The sequence below is a fragment of the Mustela nivalis genome (assembly GCF_964662115.1).
Source record: "Mustela nivalis genome assembly, chromosome: 1".
In the NCBI taxonomy this organism is placed as follows: Eukaryota; Metazoa; Chordata; class Mammalia; order Carnivora; family Mustelidae; genus Mustela; species Mustela nivalis.
The window spans coordinates 140,286,506-140,301,731 of NC_139020.1; the positions used below are offsets into that span (position 1 = coordinate 140,286,506).

The following is a 15,226-nucleotide window of genomic DNA, read 5'->3' on the forward strand; positions in this document are numbered from 1 at the left end:
GCAATGGAGAGTCAGCCACAACTGACTCTGTGTTCTAATCTCCACTTACTACGGAGTTAGTTTCCTGTGGCTGCTATAACAAATTACCACAAACTTTGTAGTTTGAAGCAACACATATCTGTTCTATAGTTCTGGAAGCCAGAAGTCTGAAGCCATTTTGATGGACCCAAATCACTTTGTCAGCTGGGCCCATTTCCTCCAGAGGCTTTGAGGGAGCATCTGTTTTCTTGCTGTTTCCAGCTTCTGAGGGCTGCCCGCATTACTTGGAGACACATCCCTCCCATCTCTGCCTCAATGTTATATTGCCTTCTCTCCCATATCAACTACACCTCTGTCTCCTTCTGATAAAGACATCTGTGATTCCATTTAGGGTTTACCCAGATAATCCAGGATGATCCTTGCATCTCAAGATCCCTAACTTAATCATATCTACAAAGTCTCTTTTTTCATAAAAGGTAACATCCATGGGTTCCAGGGATTAGGACCTAGATACTTCTGGGGGGAGGTAGGGGGTGGGGGGGGGGCAGTATTTTACAGCCTACCACAATCTGCCTTCTGCTCCCAAAGATTCACATCCATTCCCCCATGCAAAATATATTCATTCATATCACAATATCTCCCAAATTCCCAACCTGTTATGACATCAAATTGAAATCCAAAATTTCATCTAAATATCATCAGCTCAAAAGCCCCAAATCCCGTCATCTAAATCATCCAAAGTAAATACAAAGGAGATGGTGGGCATGATACGTCCTGGGTTGAAATTTCTCTCCATCCTCAAAGTAAAGTGTTTGGTCCAGTGCTTTGCACATAGTAGGTGTCCACGAAATGTTAACCACCATCGGAGTTATTACCTTTATTGCATTAAAGATAGGGTCACACTCTAGCCCTACACTCTCCTATCAGAGAGATGACGAGGTGTAAGGTTATGATGGCAAGGACAGTAACAATAATAGCAGTGGTTGAAGGGACGGTGGTAGTAAACTCACATGGAGATTTTATCATGTAACAGAAATTTTTCTAAGTGTTTTATAGCTGCTGTCTCAATTCACCCTCATTAAATCCCTTTGAGAGAGAAACTATTACCCACCCCATGTTCGATTGAGAAGACTGTAGGGTAGAGAGGTTATATAATTTGTAAGAGGCTAAGCTATGATCTCCATGCTCCCCATTTAAAACCAGGTCCACGCTACACTGTGTTTCAGTCGGTGTGCTAGTCCTTTCATAGTCCTGGCATAGATGAAATACAATTTCAAAAAATTGTTTTTCATTTCACCTTGGGTTTCTATTCTGTGTCACTATAAGGAGATAAGCCATACTCTAATGAGAATTCCTAAAACTCTCTTGCTTTATCAGGAAGGGATTTTTCTCTTGAAGTTCTATTGTTGTTGTTTATTTTTTAAGCATAGAATCTCCCATTCAAATTTTTCTTTTAAGAAACTTGAAACTTTCTAATAAGTTGAAAAATTGGTACAATGAACGCTTTTATATTCATCGCTTTCCATTTGCCAAGTGTTCATCTTTTGACACTTTTGTGTCCTTCTTTCCACATAAAAATATAATTTTGTTTTTCCTGGGTATTTTGAAAGTTGCAATTGTCATTACATTTTACCCCCAAATACTTCAGTATGTACCTCTTAAGCATTCTCTCCTTCCGAGCCAAATCATGAAAAACCCCCAAAATTTATATTTGATACAGAAACATCTATTTTGAGTTTGTGTTTGAAAATTTTCTCTAATTGTTCCAAAATCCTTTTCTCTAACTTTTTTTTTTCACATCCAGAAGTCAGTCTTTTGCATTCCTTTGTCACATGTCTTTTTCCTTTTTTTTTTTTTTAAGATTTTATTATTTACTTGACAGAGAGAGATCACAAGTAGGCAGAGAGGCAGGCAGAGAGAGAGAGAGAGAGGAGGAAGCAGGCTCCCCACTGAGCAGAGAGCCCAATGCAGGACTCGATCTCACGACCCTGAGATCATGACCTGAGCCGAAGGCAGCGGCCTAACCCACTGAGCCACCCAGGCGCCCCAGATGTCTTTTTCCTTTAATCAGTAATGGTTCTGCAGACTGTTTGGGGTGTGTGTGTGTTTGTGTGTGTGTGTGTGTGTGTGTGGTGTGTTTTGTTGTCGTTGTTGTTTTGTTTTGTTTCCTTTCAGTGACCCTTAGAAGCATCCTCATCAGTCACCTCTGAAGTGTCTCAAGTTCTGAACTGGTCAGTTCCTTTCCTTTTGATTAGGTTCAGGCTAAATACATGTTGGCATGCATACTATTACAGGTTATGTGAGAATCATATCCCAGTTGGTTATGTTTAAGAAAAAGACATATACATCTCTGGAAAAGGAACGATCTGATATTTGAGGAAAACAGCCAAATACTGAAACCCACAATAGAACATAATCTTTAAGTGTTCCTTGATGGTTTCTGAAGCAACTTTCACATATATTTATCTATTGTGTCCTCATTACTGTGAGACCAATGAAGTGGATATTATTGATTGTAGTTCTAGGACAACAAAGGCGTAGAAGTGTGAGTGATTTGTTAAATTCCTGGAATTCATTACTTAGAAGCTGGGGTTTGAATCCAGTTTCTAGACTTTGGTTTGGATCTCAATCCTGTACTTTTCCCATCAAGTCAATGGATAAGGCTAAACAAAGCAAGGTTTTTGGTTTTTTTTTAAAGGGTCACTCATCCTACTCAGAAATCCAACTGAATTCGACACAAGTCAGTGTTTTCTAAAAGCAGCTTTCAGGTTGCTTCAGGACCCTGGTGAGTTTTAGGGAGCCTACAATTATGTAGATTATGTGTTAAGAGCTTGCAAAGCTCTCACAGTTAAATGTCATAGGCACTTGCTGAGAAGTAATAATAGAGAAGCAGAAAGAAACTGAGATGGATAGGTTCCCACTCAATCTCAATCTCAAACATGCTCAACTTGGAGCATGTTGAATAATAAATACAGATGTTCGCAAAGACAGTCTTATCTTTATTCTGTGTTTAGTCCCACAGAGAGATACATACTAGGTCCAAAACAAAAACAAATAAACAAAAAGGAAGTGGTTTTTATTTGTGTATTTCTTTGCTTTTCTCTGTTTTTTTCAGTGGGTTCACTGGTGGGAAGAATATGTCAGTCCACCGTGAAGACCTATGGGCATTAGGTCATGTAGAAAGGAGGCATTGTGTTCATAAGAGTTGTTTTTTTTTTTCCTTAATAAATTGAGGGTTTGCTTAAAGAATTATTTTGTAAAATAGGTTGAAAAGAGGAAAAGCAGTACCTGAACTGAATGAAATCTGGGACAGATGAATATCATGTCATTTTGATAAAAATGTTTTGTATGAATAGCCTTTAAAGGATTCTTAAAGGAAAAGGACTTTCTCTTCTTGTTATTAACTTTCCCCAAGTTTGTAGGAAGCAATCAACAGAGGACTGGTTTGGCATTTAAAACTCAGTACTTGTGTGTACAGACCCTCCATATCAAAAAGTGGCCAGTAGTAAAGATACATAACCCGAAGAATGTTGAATGGGATCTATTCTGTAGAACATTTGCATCTAGGTTCTGACCTTCTGCTAACCAGCTGTATGACTTTAAACAGTCTCCGTTCAGTGAGTTCCTCAACTATACTAAAATAGAACCAGTGATGCTTATCATGTATATCTAAAAGGACTGGATAGAGATAATTACATGAGAGCATATCCATGGACTTGTCCCACAAGCATCTAATGTAATGGTAGTTCACAAATGTAAGGCAAATGTAATTTTAGAACTTTTGGTTTAGAAATATAGGGGAGGAAATTTTTTCTCTACATTTGTGGGTTCATTTGGCTGGTCCATTAATTAAATTAATGTAAGATGGGTGCTTAGGTGGTTCAGTGGGTTAAAGCCTCTGCCTTCAGCTCAGGGCATGATCTCAGGGTCCTGGGATCGAGCCCCGCGTCAGGCTGTCTGCTCGGCAGAGAGCCTGCTTCCCCCCTCTCTCTATCTGCCTGCCTCTCTGCCTACCTGTGATCTCTACATGTCAAATAAATAAATAAAATCTTAAAAAAATAAAATAATAAATTGGTGTAAGATAAGTTAATAGGAAAAAAGAATTAATTACATACAGGGAGTATGAGAGTCAGGCAGTTGAGGTGGGCATGCCATTCTGAGCTAAAATGAAGGGGGTAGGGGTCTGGGGTTTCAAAGGGAAGGAAGACCATTCCCAGAAAGATGGGAAGAGCAAATGTTTAGCAAACATATGTTTGTGGGGCCATGAAGAGACAATGGGACACAGAAAGGAAGTTGAACAAACAGGCCCTGCCAATTTTCACCTATCTCACCACACATCGTCCATACTCTTTGTAGTTCTCTCTGGTGCTAGCTGTCTTCCTAAACCAGGCCCTCTATGAGTTCTTAGAGGCAGTTAAGAGAGTGGTATAAAGCTCTTCCTGGGTCTTTTAAGATTTGATTGTCTTCAGCTCAAGATAAGCATCACGCCAGAGTAGTGCTCCCTGGAGAGACCTGTTCTAAGCCCCCTCAGAAGCATATGCCAGCTGTTCTCCCTCCTCCCATCCTGCCAGTCTTTCTGTCTAGCAATATTTCTCCAGTGTAAAGCACATTATGGTCCTTACTCCTCATCTTAGTGGAATCAATTGAGGAGGAGGAAAAATATTATGGTAGTTCCTCTCTAAAGAGGTGTGTGGTGTCATGTCTGACCATATGAGCTCTGGAAGGCAGAGGACTTGAGTTCAGATTGTGCCTCTTTAACTCAGCATCTATGTCTAGAGGAAAAGTTACATCATCTCTTTATGCTTCAATTTACCCATCTGTGTGAGGGTCATAATTGCTACCTTTAATGATGGAACTGAGGATTAGACAAGGTGATATATGTATATCCAGAATAAAATGCGACTCATTTTCTGCTTCCGCCATTCCTTTCACCTCAGTTCTGTGCAGATGATCATCTTCCTCTAGTCCCTGAATGAAAGCATTGCTCAGCCCCCATGATTTTGTGCCAGTCTCAGGTAATAGATTGTCTTGCCATTACTTTAAGTCACAAACCCATTAACTTAAACTGAAGTAAAAATTAAATATGGTAATGGAAATGTCTCATTCAAGAGATTAGCCAGTACTCTGAATTTCATCTAATATTTAGCAAATCTCCCCTCTCCTTGTTTCAGCCATAAAAAAAAGGGAAAGAAGGTACGGTGGGTAGCTTCATTTCTCCTCTCTGCCCCTCCACCCCACACCTCTCCCAGGCCTTCAGTGTCTGGGTTTCAGCTACTCTGCTTGGAGGCTCACTAGAAGGTGGAATGAGATGCCCCTGGTACTTCTTCCCAGGGCGCCTTCAAGCCCTCTACCTACTCATATGACTCTCTTTGTCCCCGTGGTGGATATATTCCAGATAGTCACTTCCCCCAAATCTAAGCATCTGCCCTTCAGTTGCTTGTTGCTCAGGACCCTCTGCCTTATCAAGGAATCTTATAGGACCATGAAAAAGGACTTGAGATACTTTTCCTGGGAATCTCCTTCCCTCACATGGCCAATCTGACCCATAGGAAATAGTTTTCTATCCTTTTTCTGACAAATTTTGGGAGTGCGGTCTCACCCCAACATCAAAACATTATCCAACTCTACCGCCAAACAATGGGTCAACCTTGTTCTTGTTCTAGGACATTCTGCACCTCCATATAAGCTCCACAAATCCTATAATAACTCTCTCCTCTCTTTGGGGAGATGACAGGATAGGTATCTCTTGATGCCTTTTAACCTCAAAGTGGGCAAGGACTTATGTGTGAGACTCAAAGGATATCGTCAGCAACATGGCAACCTGAAACCTCACTTTGGAATTCTATGTCCATTTAACCAGGGACCTAGTCAGAACTTTAATTTTATCATCCATTATTCATGTTAGATGAGTTCATCACTTAATAAATACTTGGCATGGAATAAAAGCCAAGTAAACAATAGCTATTTTAATGATGAAATGAGAATGGATCCTAATGATTTTGATAAGAATTTATTAAATTCTTACCATGGGCAATAAGAGAATAAAAAAATGAGTAAGAAATTGGTCCTACCCTCTGAAAACCCGTGGTCTGGTAGCAAAGATAAACGGATAGCTTTAATTACAAAAGCAAGAGTTTCGAGATTTCAGGAGCTCCTGATTTTAAACATTATGGGTCTGCAAGCAGATTAAATTCCTTCTAAATATAAGGATCCTTAGTTCCTCCTGTATCCATCAGTCTTATCAGTTCATATCCTTAACTAAGTGATGATAACTGCTCTTCTAAAGCAGCCACATAAAGGACTCCCACGCCAGATCTTCCTCAGCTGGAAAGCGATTCCAGGCTGGAGAGGCCTTTGCTTGGGATGACTTCTGATGAATCTCATATTTGTGGAACAAAGTGCTGTTCATCATCACTTTTGGAGTTGCTGATCTCTGTTTATTGAGCTAGGTTTCTGTGTCTGGGTGAGGAAGCGTAGTGGGACATAAGATTGGAAGAGGAGGATTGTTATAAACCACAGGGGGGTCATAAAAGCTTTACAACCACTGGAAATACGTGGTCAGAGGGTTATTTTAACCCGAAGTTAGAAGAAGAACAGAAGCTGCATGTGGGCAGTCAAGGAAGAACACTTTTGCTTCCTTTTGGAGCAAAAAGATGGAGGTTTAAACAGGAAAGTGGGGACCCAAAGCTCAAAAGAAGGGGGACAAGGAGGATAAAAATGAAAACTGTTCTGAAAAAATCAGGAGGGAAGAACTGGTGGTATATGGCAGAGGAGGAAGGTAGTTGGGTGGGGATAAAGGGTGAAGATTTTACTTTTAGAGATACCCATTTTGAAGCCTGGGCTGAATCTTGTGGTTGTGAATGGAAGGGTAGAACTGAAGCTCCTTGCAGAACTCAGTTCAAAAGACATGAATGAAGATGTTGTCTCCGTGAACAAGATCTCAAAGAGCAGCAATAGAGAAAATATCTATACAGTTCATTCACCTCAATCACTCAGATCCCAGTGGTCCTCAAGTTTTTGGTCAGTAATTACACATTGATGTCTTATGCAGCCCATACATAGTCTATAGAAAACCTGAGCATATAAAGAAATCCTTATATATTCTACAATGGGTTATAAAGCTAATTTTGGAAATACTACATTGAAAATATCACATACTCAAACTGTTGTCTTTATGGAAGTAAATGAAAACTACCCAAATGAGAACAAGCAGAGGCCATTTTCCCCAAGCTTTCTATAGCAAGGGAGCCAGCCGCCATCCCCCGCATTTGGCAGAGACTCACAGGCAGGCAGGGGAGTGGAAAAGCTTGATAGTGGGAAAAATTCTGGAAGGCTTCAGAAGTGTCCTGGTTGGGGACTCCTGGCATAGGGAAGTTGGAGGCAATCTAGCTAGAATTAGAGCATCCCATGCGATTGGCAAGGGGAGCAGATTTGGCTTTCCCTGGTTAGTCCTAAATAGGAAGTAGGAATGAAAATGAGGGAAGCTGGCAGTTACTGATTTGGCTGAATTGGGAAAATTGCTATTGATGTTGTAGTTCGTCTTCCTGGGCTGGTTGCAGCAGGTTGGGGGTTCAAGTTCTTTTTTTTTTTTTTTAAGATTTTATTTACTTATTTGACAGAGATCACAAGTAGGCAGAGAGGCAGGCAGGGCCGAGGGGTGGAGGCTTGGGGGTGGGGAGGTGGGGAAGCAGGCTCCCCGCTGAGCCGAGAGCCCTATGCGGGGCTGGATCCCAGGACCCAGGACCATGACCAGAGCAGAAGGCAGAGGCTTTAACCCACTGAGCCACCCAGGTGCCCATCAAGTTCTATTTTTATGTACAGTCTCACCGTTATCCCTTTGTATCTTTAGTCTCTCATGTCGAAACATGTTCAGCTTTTTAAAATTTTTTGTAGTTATTTGCCCAACCTTCTTAGCCACTGTTGTCCAACTGTTTCACATGCTCAAAAATTGCCTTCTGAGACATCGTGTTCAGATTGTTTTTTCAGTTTATCCCTGGTCCCTTTTGTATTAACTTCTTCTCACTTTTATGTAAACCAAAACAAACAAAACACCTTTATACCACAGAAAGTTAAATCCATCAGAAGGGTATTAAAAAACAAAAACGGAGAACAGTGTGGAGATTCCTCAAGAAATTAAAAATAGAGCTTCTCTATGACCCTGCAATTGCAATACTGGGTATTTACCTCCAAAGATACAGATGTAGTGAAAAGAAGGGCCATCTGTACCCCCAATGTTTATAGCATCAATGGCCACCATCGCCAAACTGTGGAAAGAACCAAGATGCCCTTCAATGGACGAATGGATAAGGAAGATGTGGTCCATATACACTATGGAGTATTATGCCTCCATCAGAAAGGATGAATACCCAACTTTTGTAGCAACATGGATAGGACTGGAAGAGATTATGCTGAGTGAAATCAGTCAAGCAGAGAAAGTCAATTATCATATGATTTCACTTATTTGTGGAGCATAACAAATAGCATGGAGGACATGGGGAGTTAAAGAGGAGAAAGGAGTTGGGGGAAATTGGAAGAGGAGATGAATCATGAGAGACTATGGACTCTGAAAAACAACCTGAGGGGTTTGAAGTGGGGGGTAGGGGAGGTTGGGGGAACCAGGTGGTGGGTATTAGAGAGGGCACGGATTGCATGGAGCACTGGGTGTGGTGCAAAAATAATGAATACTGTTATGCTGAAAATAAATTAAAAAAAAATTTTTTCACTGGGAAAAATAAATAAATAAATAGGTTAAAAAAAAAAAAAAAAAAAAACCTCCTTTTCTCCCCCTGTTGACCCCGAGTTCCACGCCTCAGATAGGCACAATTAATAGTTTCTTATGCATTTCCTTCCATATGGATCCTTTCAGAAATGATCTATGCATATGGAAACTTATAAATTCTATAACTATAGCTGCACATTTACTTTCTCTTTTTAGAAATTTTGCACAAATAAGATGATGCTATAGGAAACCCTTTCTCCAAGCTGCTTTTTGAGGTCATCTTTGGAGACCTTTATATCAGTACAATTCAGTCTAAGTTGTTCTTGTCTTTTAAAATTTGAATAGCTATTCCACAGTTGCTCATAGGAGAAGAGAGCCCCAAGTCTCCCCTTGTCAAGTTTTGAGAGTGTTCTTTACACCTTCACTGACAGTGGATATGCTTCCTCATTTTAACCAAGATGTTAGGTACTTTAACTTGAATTTATTTTACTGTCAGTGAGAGCAAAGATCTATTCATGTGATTTATTGGTCATTTGTGCATATTGCTTTTCTGCCCATTTTTCTGTTGGATCAGGTTCCCGTCCCTTTGTACGAACTCCTTGTATACTAATTGAAATTAATCCTTTATTTTATCGCCTGTCCTTTCATTTTTTGTATGGTCTTACTTTTTGCCATATGTAAGTTTTAATCTCAAGTACTTAAATTTATGAGGTTTGGTTTTATTTCCCATTGATTTGAATTTTACCTCCCAAATCAAAAGGCTTCCCTGTGTTGCTCTGTTCTGCTTTTTAATCAAATCCTTGTGGGTAGCAGAGTTGCATGGAATGTAATTGGGAGGAATCGGTGTGCCTGGTATTTCTTCCTGAATTGGTACACTCACTTATCTCAGAAGAGTTAATGAAAGCTTTGGGTTAGAAGCCCTGAGTGTCCCTGAGTGTCCCCTAATGATGGGAAGAAAAGAACAGGAAGCAAGATAGAGTTGTTAATCAACCACTGAAAGATCTGTCTTCTCAGGCTGTCTGCTAAATGGACTTTTTTTTCCTTCTGGAAACAGTACTTGATGGTTGCCACCCAATCTAGGCATTAATTGCTGTGGCTCGGAAACCTGTGTGACAGGGAAATGTGAGCAAGGCATGGTCTGGGGATAAAATGGTCCCCTTTGGGAGCACGGCTCATACCTAAACACTACATCCAAAAATACCATAGTGTCCTAGTGTCCTGCCCCAGACATATTGAAAGGGAATGAGGGAATGAGGATAGGGTAGTGTAATGAGTTGAGAAGTAGAGAGGGTGAATCAAGAGGTAGACGAGATGCTGTTCAATTTGTTCTGCCCCTTTCTCAGGTCTTGTTCCTTATCAGGAGGACAGGAAGTGATGCTGCTTCTGTTCTTGCCATTCTAGTGTGACCTCTGCCCTTCTTTGTGCTCTGTATCCTCATTCTGAAGTTAGTAAGGAGGCCCTCTCTTTTCCCAGCAGGATAGTTTGTTTGCTATTTTGCACTTGTGGATAGACCTGACTGAAACAGAACAGGAGGATGTTTGAGATTTAGAATGTTTGTTTCAGAGTTCGCTGCTCTTTAAACCTGTGCTATGCTGGGTGATAACCCATGAATACCCATATTTTACTATGAGGCACATCTCCCCATGTCTTCCCTTTCCAAGAAACCCTCTTGACCTAGCAACAATATAAGATGATGTCAAGCTGCCAAATCCCTTTGGAAAATAATAATTTAGCATAAGAGAGTGGAAAAGCAGTTCTTCCATCCTCCTTGCTGAAGGTGACCTTGACTCAATAACTTTGGGCCTCTGTCTGCCTCCTGGACATCGAAGGGCTCAGTTCTCTATTTCTTACCTCTCTTCTCACTTCGTCTTGGCTGAGGGAGGAGGCTCTAGGGGCTGAGTCATAGCAGCCCAGTCATCTAGCCAATCCCAGAGCTTTTATTTCTCTTTTATCAAACATCATAGAAAGAAAAAGGATACTTAGTTTGAGTCCAACCTCTCTGAATACAAGAGACACTCTATTTGTGTTCCTAATAGGCATTCTACTCATTGTCTAGATAGATCATTTGGGCATGAAGAGGTATTACACTCTGATGTTGAGAACTTACGGTGTCACCTAATCATTTCTCAGCTGTTACCATGACCATTGGACTGGTCATTTTGGAGAAATCAAGATTAAGTGTCAAGGAGCCTACTGAAAAGAAGCCCCATTCTTTCTTCCATCAACTAAGAGCCTGCACTCATGATTTTTTCCAAAGACTGCCATGTCAACATATAAAATCAATAGACATTGGATAAACCAATGTTTATATTAAAAATAAAAATAGTCACCATAAGGAAGAAAAAGCATAGCTAGATCCTTCAATATTTTATTGGACCATTCATCTTATAGACATTTATTTAGCCCTTACAGCATGCCAAGAACTAAGGTAGTGTTTGAGAATATATCTGGAATAATAATAGTAACTGTAGCCAATAATTTTGAACTCCTTACTGCTTTTTGAGGCATTGGGCTAAATGCTTTATGTAGATTATCTCATATGACTCTCAAATCAACTCTGTAATTGGGTTCTTTTATAATTTCTATACAAAGATAAGGAAAATGAGGTTTGGCAAGGTTAAATAACTTGCCCAGGAACACATTGCTAACAAAGATTATAGCTGGGACACAAACCAGTGTAGTTTTCACTTTTTAATTGTTTGCTGTTGTTTCTTCATGAGGTAGAAACAAGATCCTGCCCTCCTAGAACGTTTAGTCTCAATTGGTGAACATTTTTCTTCAGATAGACTCTGAATCGGTCTCTGGAGAGATGTGGAGTATCTCCCAGAGAAGGCCTTTCATTTTTCAACAGGATCTGTGCTGTTCACAGGAGTTGGTTGATTACATGGACTCTTTTTATTTTCTCTATTCAAGTTCATGTTTCCCATCTCTTGTGTCCTTCTATGTTCTCATCCTGGCATCCTTTGCCTTATCCTTCTGCCCACCCTCTTTCCTCTCTGAGTGCCCTCCTCTCCACACCTGTTTGTTTTTCTCTCTCCTACCTAGACAATCACTAGAGTGCCCAAAAATCATGCAATGCACTGTTGAAGAAAAACATGGAAGGGAGGGAAACTCACTGCAAATGAAATGAGCTATTGATGGATGGCTTCATAAGCCTAGGGGTCCTTCTTTAGCGTTCTCTGGCATTTAAGGGATTCAGGATTCCAAAAGCACATCCACTCCATTCTGCTGGTGCTAATCTCATTTTTTCCATGATTAACAGCCCCGTTCATTATGTTTTCAGCTCACATTAATCTTCTCTTCTGTGAGTTTAGTAACATTTGGAGTCATTTCCCTCTGTATTTATCCATCTGGGATCTTTAGAGAAGATAAGTTTGCAGAGAGTCATTTGTTACTTAGAGGAATGAGAGGAGGGAACATTCTCCTTATTTCTCACATCCTGAAAGAGGACTCTCAGAATTCAGACATGGAGCTCCCTCCAACTCCATAGGGTACTCAATTTGGGATTGAGCTGCAACATAACAGCATCAGAAATCACAACAGGCAATGCTCCATGGATCCTGAGTCCTAGGAGGACCCTAGAATGGACGAGATCGGGAGAATGTCGTGGGGGTAGTGAGAGACTTAGGACATTAATAAGTCAGAACAAAGCCTTTGGCCTGAGTCCAGTTTCTCCCACCTACAAGCTATTTGACCTTGGGCGAATCTCATAATCTCTCCAAAATCTGCTCACTTCTTCTGTGAACTGGTCTCAAAGATGCCTGTCTTCTCTACATGAAAAAGGAGGTTTGAGTGTTCACTTATATTCTCATCTCTGTTTTTGAATACGCTTGTATCCTTACTTATATCACTTAATTTTTGTCATTTTGGAAGCCTTGTCCAACAATATTGTATGTTTGTATATATATACATATATATTTATGAATAATATATATATTTCAACAATCATATATTTACGATTAGAAAGAAAAAAATAGGCTATTGGGAAAGTTTTAGAGGCTAATATATTTAAATTCTTATGTCATATTTTATTTTAAAAAGTCTTGAAGGGGCACCTGCGTGGCTCAGTCAGTTAAGCATCGGACTCTTCCTTTCATCTCAGGTCATGGTCTCTGGCTTGTGAGATTAAGCCCCATGTCTAGCTCTGTGCTCAGTGCAACATCTGCTTGCGAGTTTCTCCCTTTCCCTCCCCCTCCTCCTCCCCTTCTGCCTCTCTCTCCACTTGCTCTCCATCTCTCAAATAAATCAATAAAATCTTAAAAACAAATAAATAAATAGATAAAAATAAAAAACCTTGGAGGTGTGTGTCATATTTGAAGATCTACTGGGAAGAGGATAGTTTGTTTAGAAAACAGAAAAACAGGGAGAAAGCCCTTTCGGAGAACCTGGTCTATCAGCCCCTAGGGACATTCTGTTGTGAAAGTTGGAATGCATTTGTTCCTTTCTTAATTCAAGTAAGATGTTTCTTTAGAGAAAATATTCCAACTGGACATCCATTCAAAAACCATGACAATTATTGCTATCTATGGTCATTAACCATGAAATATTGGTGTTATTTCTCATTGCTACTGAAGAGCAGGTCTAAATTGCATTAATGCATCTGTTACTATAGAAAGGGGGGAAGGTATAGTTAAATTTTATTGCTGTCTAATTTAGAAGGGGTTCAGGATGCTGAGAGGACAAGTAGAGACAAGAGAAATCTGGACTGTTTGCTGTAATTCTGCAGAACTATAACCAAGGCAACAGGATTCGGAAATGTCATTTATTGACAGTCCTTTTGCCCAACACCTGGGATTTGAGCAAGAGACTCCCATTATGCAGATAACTCCCAGTGCTATCGATGAAAATTAACTACATAACCAACTCTCCTGCCCACATAGAACACCAGACGCCTGAGAGCACTTTTAATTGCAGTGTACCTCCCTCTGCAAAAAAGCTAATTACATCTGCTTCCCTTTCCTTTAGGTACCCAAGCAAGGACAGGAATAATGAAGAGACACGTGTGTTAGTTGCAACCTTTTGAACCAAGCAAGGAGGAAATCAACAGTGTGGACAGGGCTGGAACAGTTGCCACACTTGCTTGTTGGAGTGAATGAGGAATGGGCTTGTGATTATGCTGACATTTCAGCATGAATCTGGTAGACCTGTGGTTAACCCGTTCCCTCTCCATGTGTCTCCTCCTACAAAGTTTTGTTCTTATGATACTGTGCTTTCATTCTGCCAGTATGTGTCCCAAGGGCTGTCTCTGTTCTTCCTCTGGGGGTTTAAATGTCACCTGTAGCAATGCAAATCTCAAGGAAATACCTAGAGATCTTCCTCCTGAAACAGTCTTATTGTATCTGGACTCCAATCAGATCACCTCTATCCCCAACGAGATTTTTAAGGACCTTCATCAACTGAGAGTTCTCAACTTGTCCAAAAACGGCATTGAGTTTATCGATGAGCATGCCTTCAAAGGAGTGGCTGAAACTTTGCAGACTCTGGACTTGTCTGACAACCGGATTCAAAGCGTGCACAAAAATGCCTTCAATAACCTGAAGGCCAGGGCCAGAATTGCCAACAATCCTTGGCACTGTGACTGTACTCTACAGCAAGTTCTGAGGAGCATGGCATCCAACCACGAGACAGCCCACAACGTGATCTGTAAGACTTCTGTGTTGGACGAGCACGCCGGGAGACCATTCCTCAATGCTGCCAATGACGCTGACCTTTGTAACCTCCCTAAAAAGACTACTGACTATGCCATGCTGGTCACCATGTTTGGCTGGTTCACCATGGTGATCTCCTATGTGGTATACTATGTGAGGCAAAATCAGGAGGATGCCCGGAGACACCTGGAATACTTGAAATCCCTGCCGAGCAGGCAGAAGAAAGCAGATGAGCCTGACGACATTAGCACTGTGGTATAGCCTCCGAGCCGACCAGCGCCGAGAAAGAAATTTGTTGGCAGTTGCGATAGGATAAGTGGTTTACTTCTCCCATCCATTGTAAACATTTAAAACTTTGTATATCCATTTCTTTTGACTTATGCCACTGTTGAAATTTTAACAAACATGACAACATAACGAATCATTTTAGTTTAGGTGACCTACCCCTTACTTGTACCCCCAGTGGTATATTCCTTGAGTAAGCTACTCTCTGAACATAAGTTAGATCCATCTCACTATTTAATAATGAAATTTATTTTTTTAATTTAAAACCAAATAAAAGCTTAACTTTGAACCATGGAAAACAGAGTGACTTATTGGTCCAGAAAACAGTATGGCCATTCCGTTGCTTTCAAGAGAAACAGACAACCCTTATGACCCTAAAGAACTATCATAATGAAAGATGTGTTATTAAGCCCTACTATACACCAGGGAGCCATAGCTGAATTATCGACCAAGGAAAGTATCTGTCAGACTTTAAAATACTAGCCTTAGCAAACCCGAGTGATAATGCAGTGTGGCATCCCACAGAGACTTCAGTGGGGATGCTGCTTACTATCCAAAAGCTGAAAAAAAAAAATATATATATATATATAACATA

General features: G+C 40.5%; 1 protein-coding gene across 12 annotated transcripts in view; it reads left to right on the forward strand.

Moving 5' to 3' along the window:
- The window catches only part of LRRC3B (leucine rich repeat containing 3B), a 91,264-nt gene extending 76,334 nt beyond the window's left edge, over positions 1-14,930 (forward strand). For all 12 annotated transcript variants that reach the window (XM_082687073.1, XM_082687072.1, XM_082687071.1 and 9 more), the window contains one exon: positions 13,664-14,930. In XM_082687073.1, the coding sequence (XP_082543199.1) occupies positions 13,828-14,607 (780 nt within the window). In that variant the 5' untranslated portion in view covers positions 13,664-13,827 and the 3' untranslated portion in view covers positions 14,608-14,930. The remainder of the gene's footprint in view (positions 1-13,663) is intronic.
- Positions 14,931-15,226: the final 296 nt, after the last annotated feature.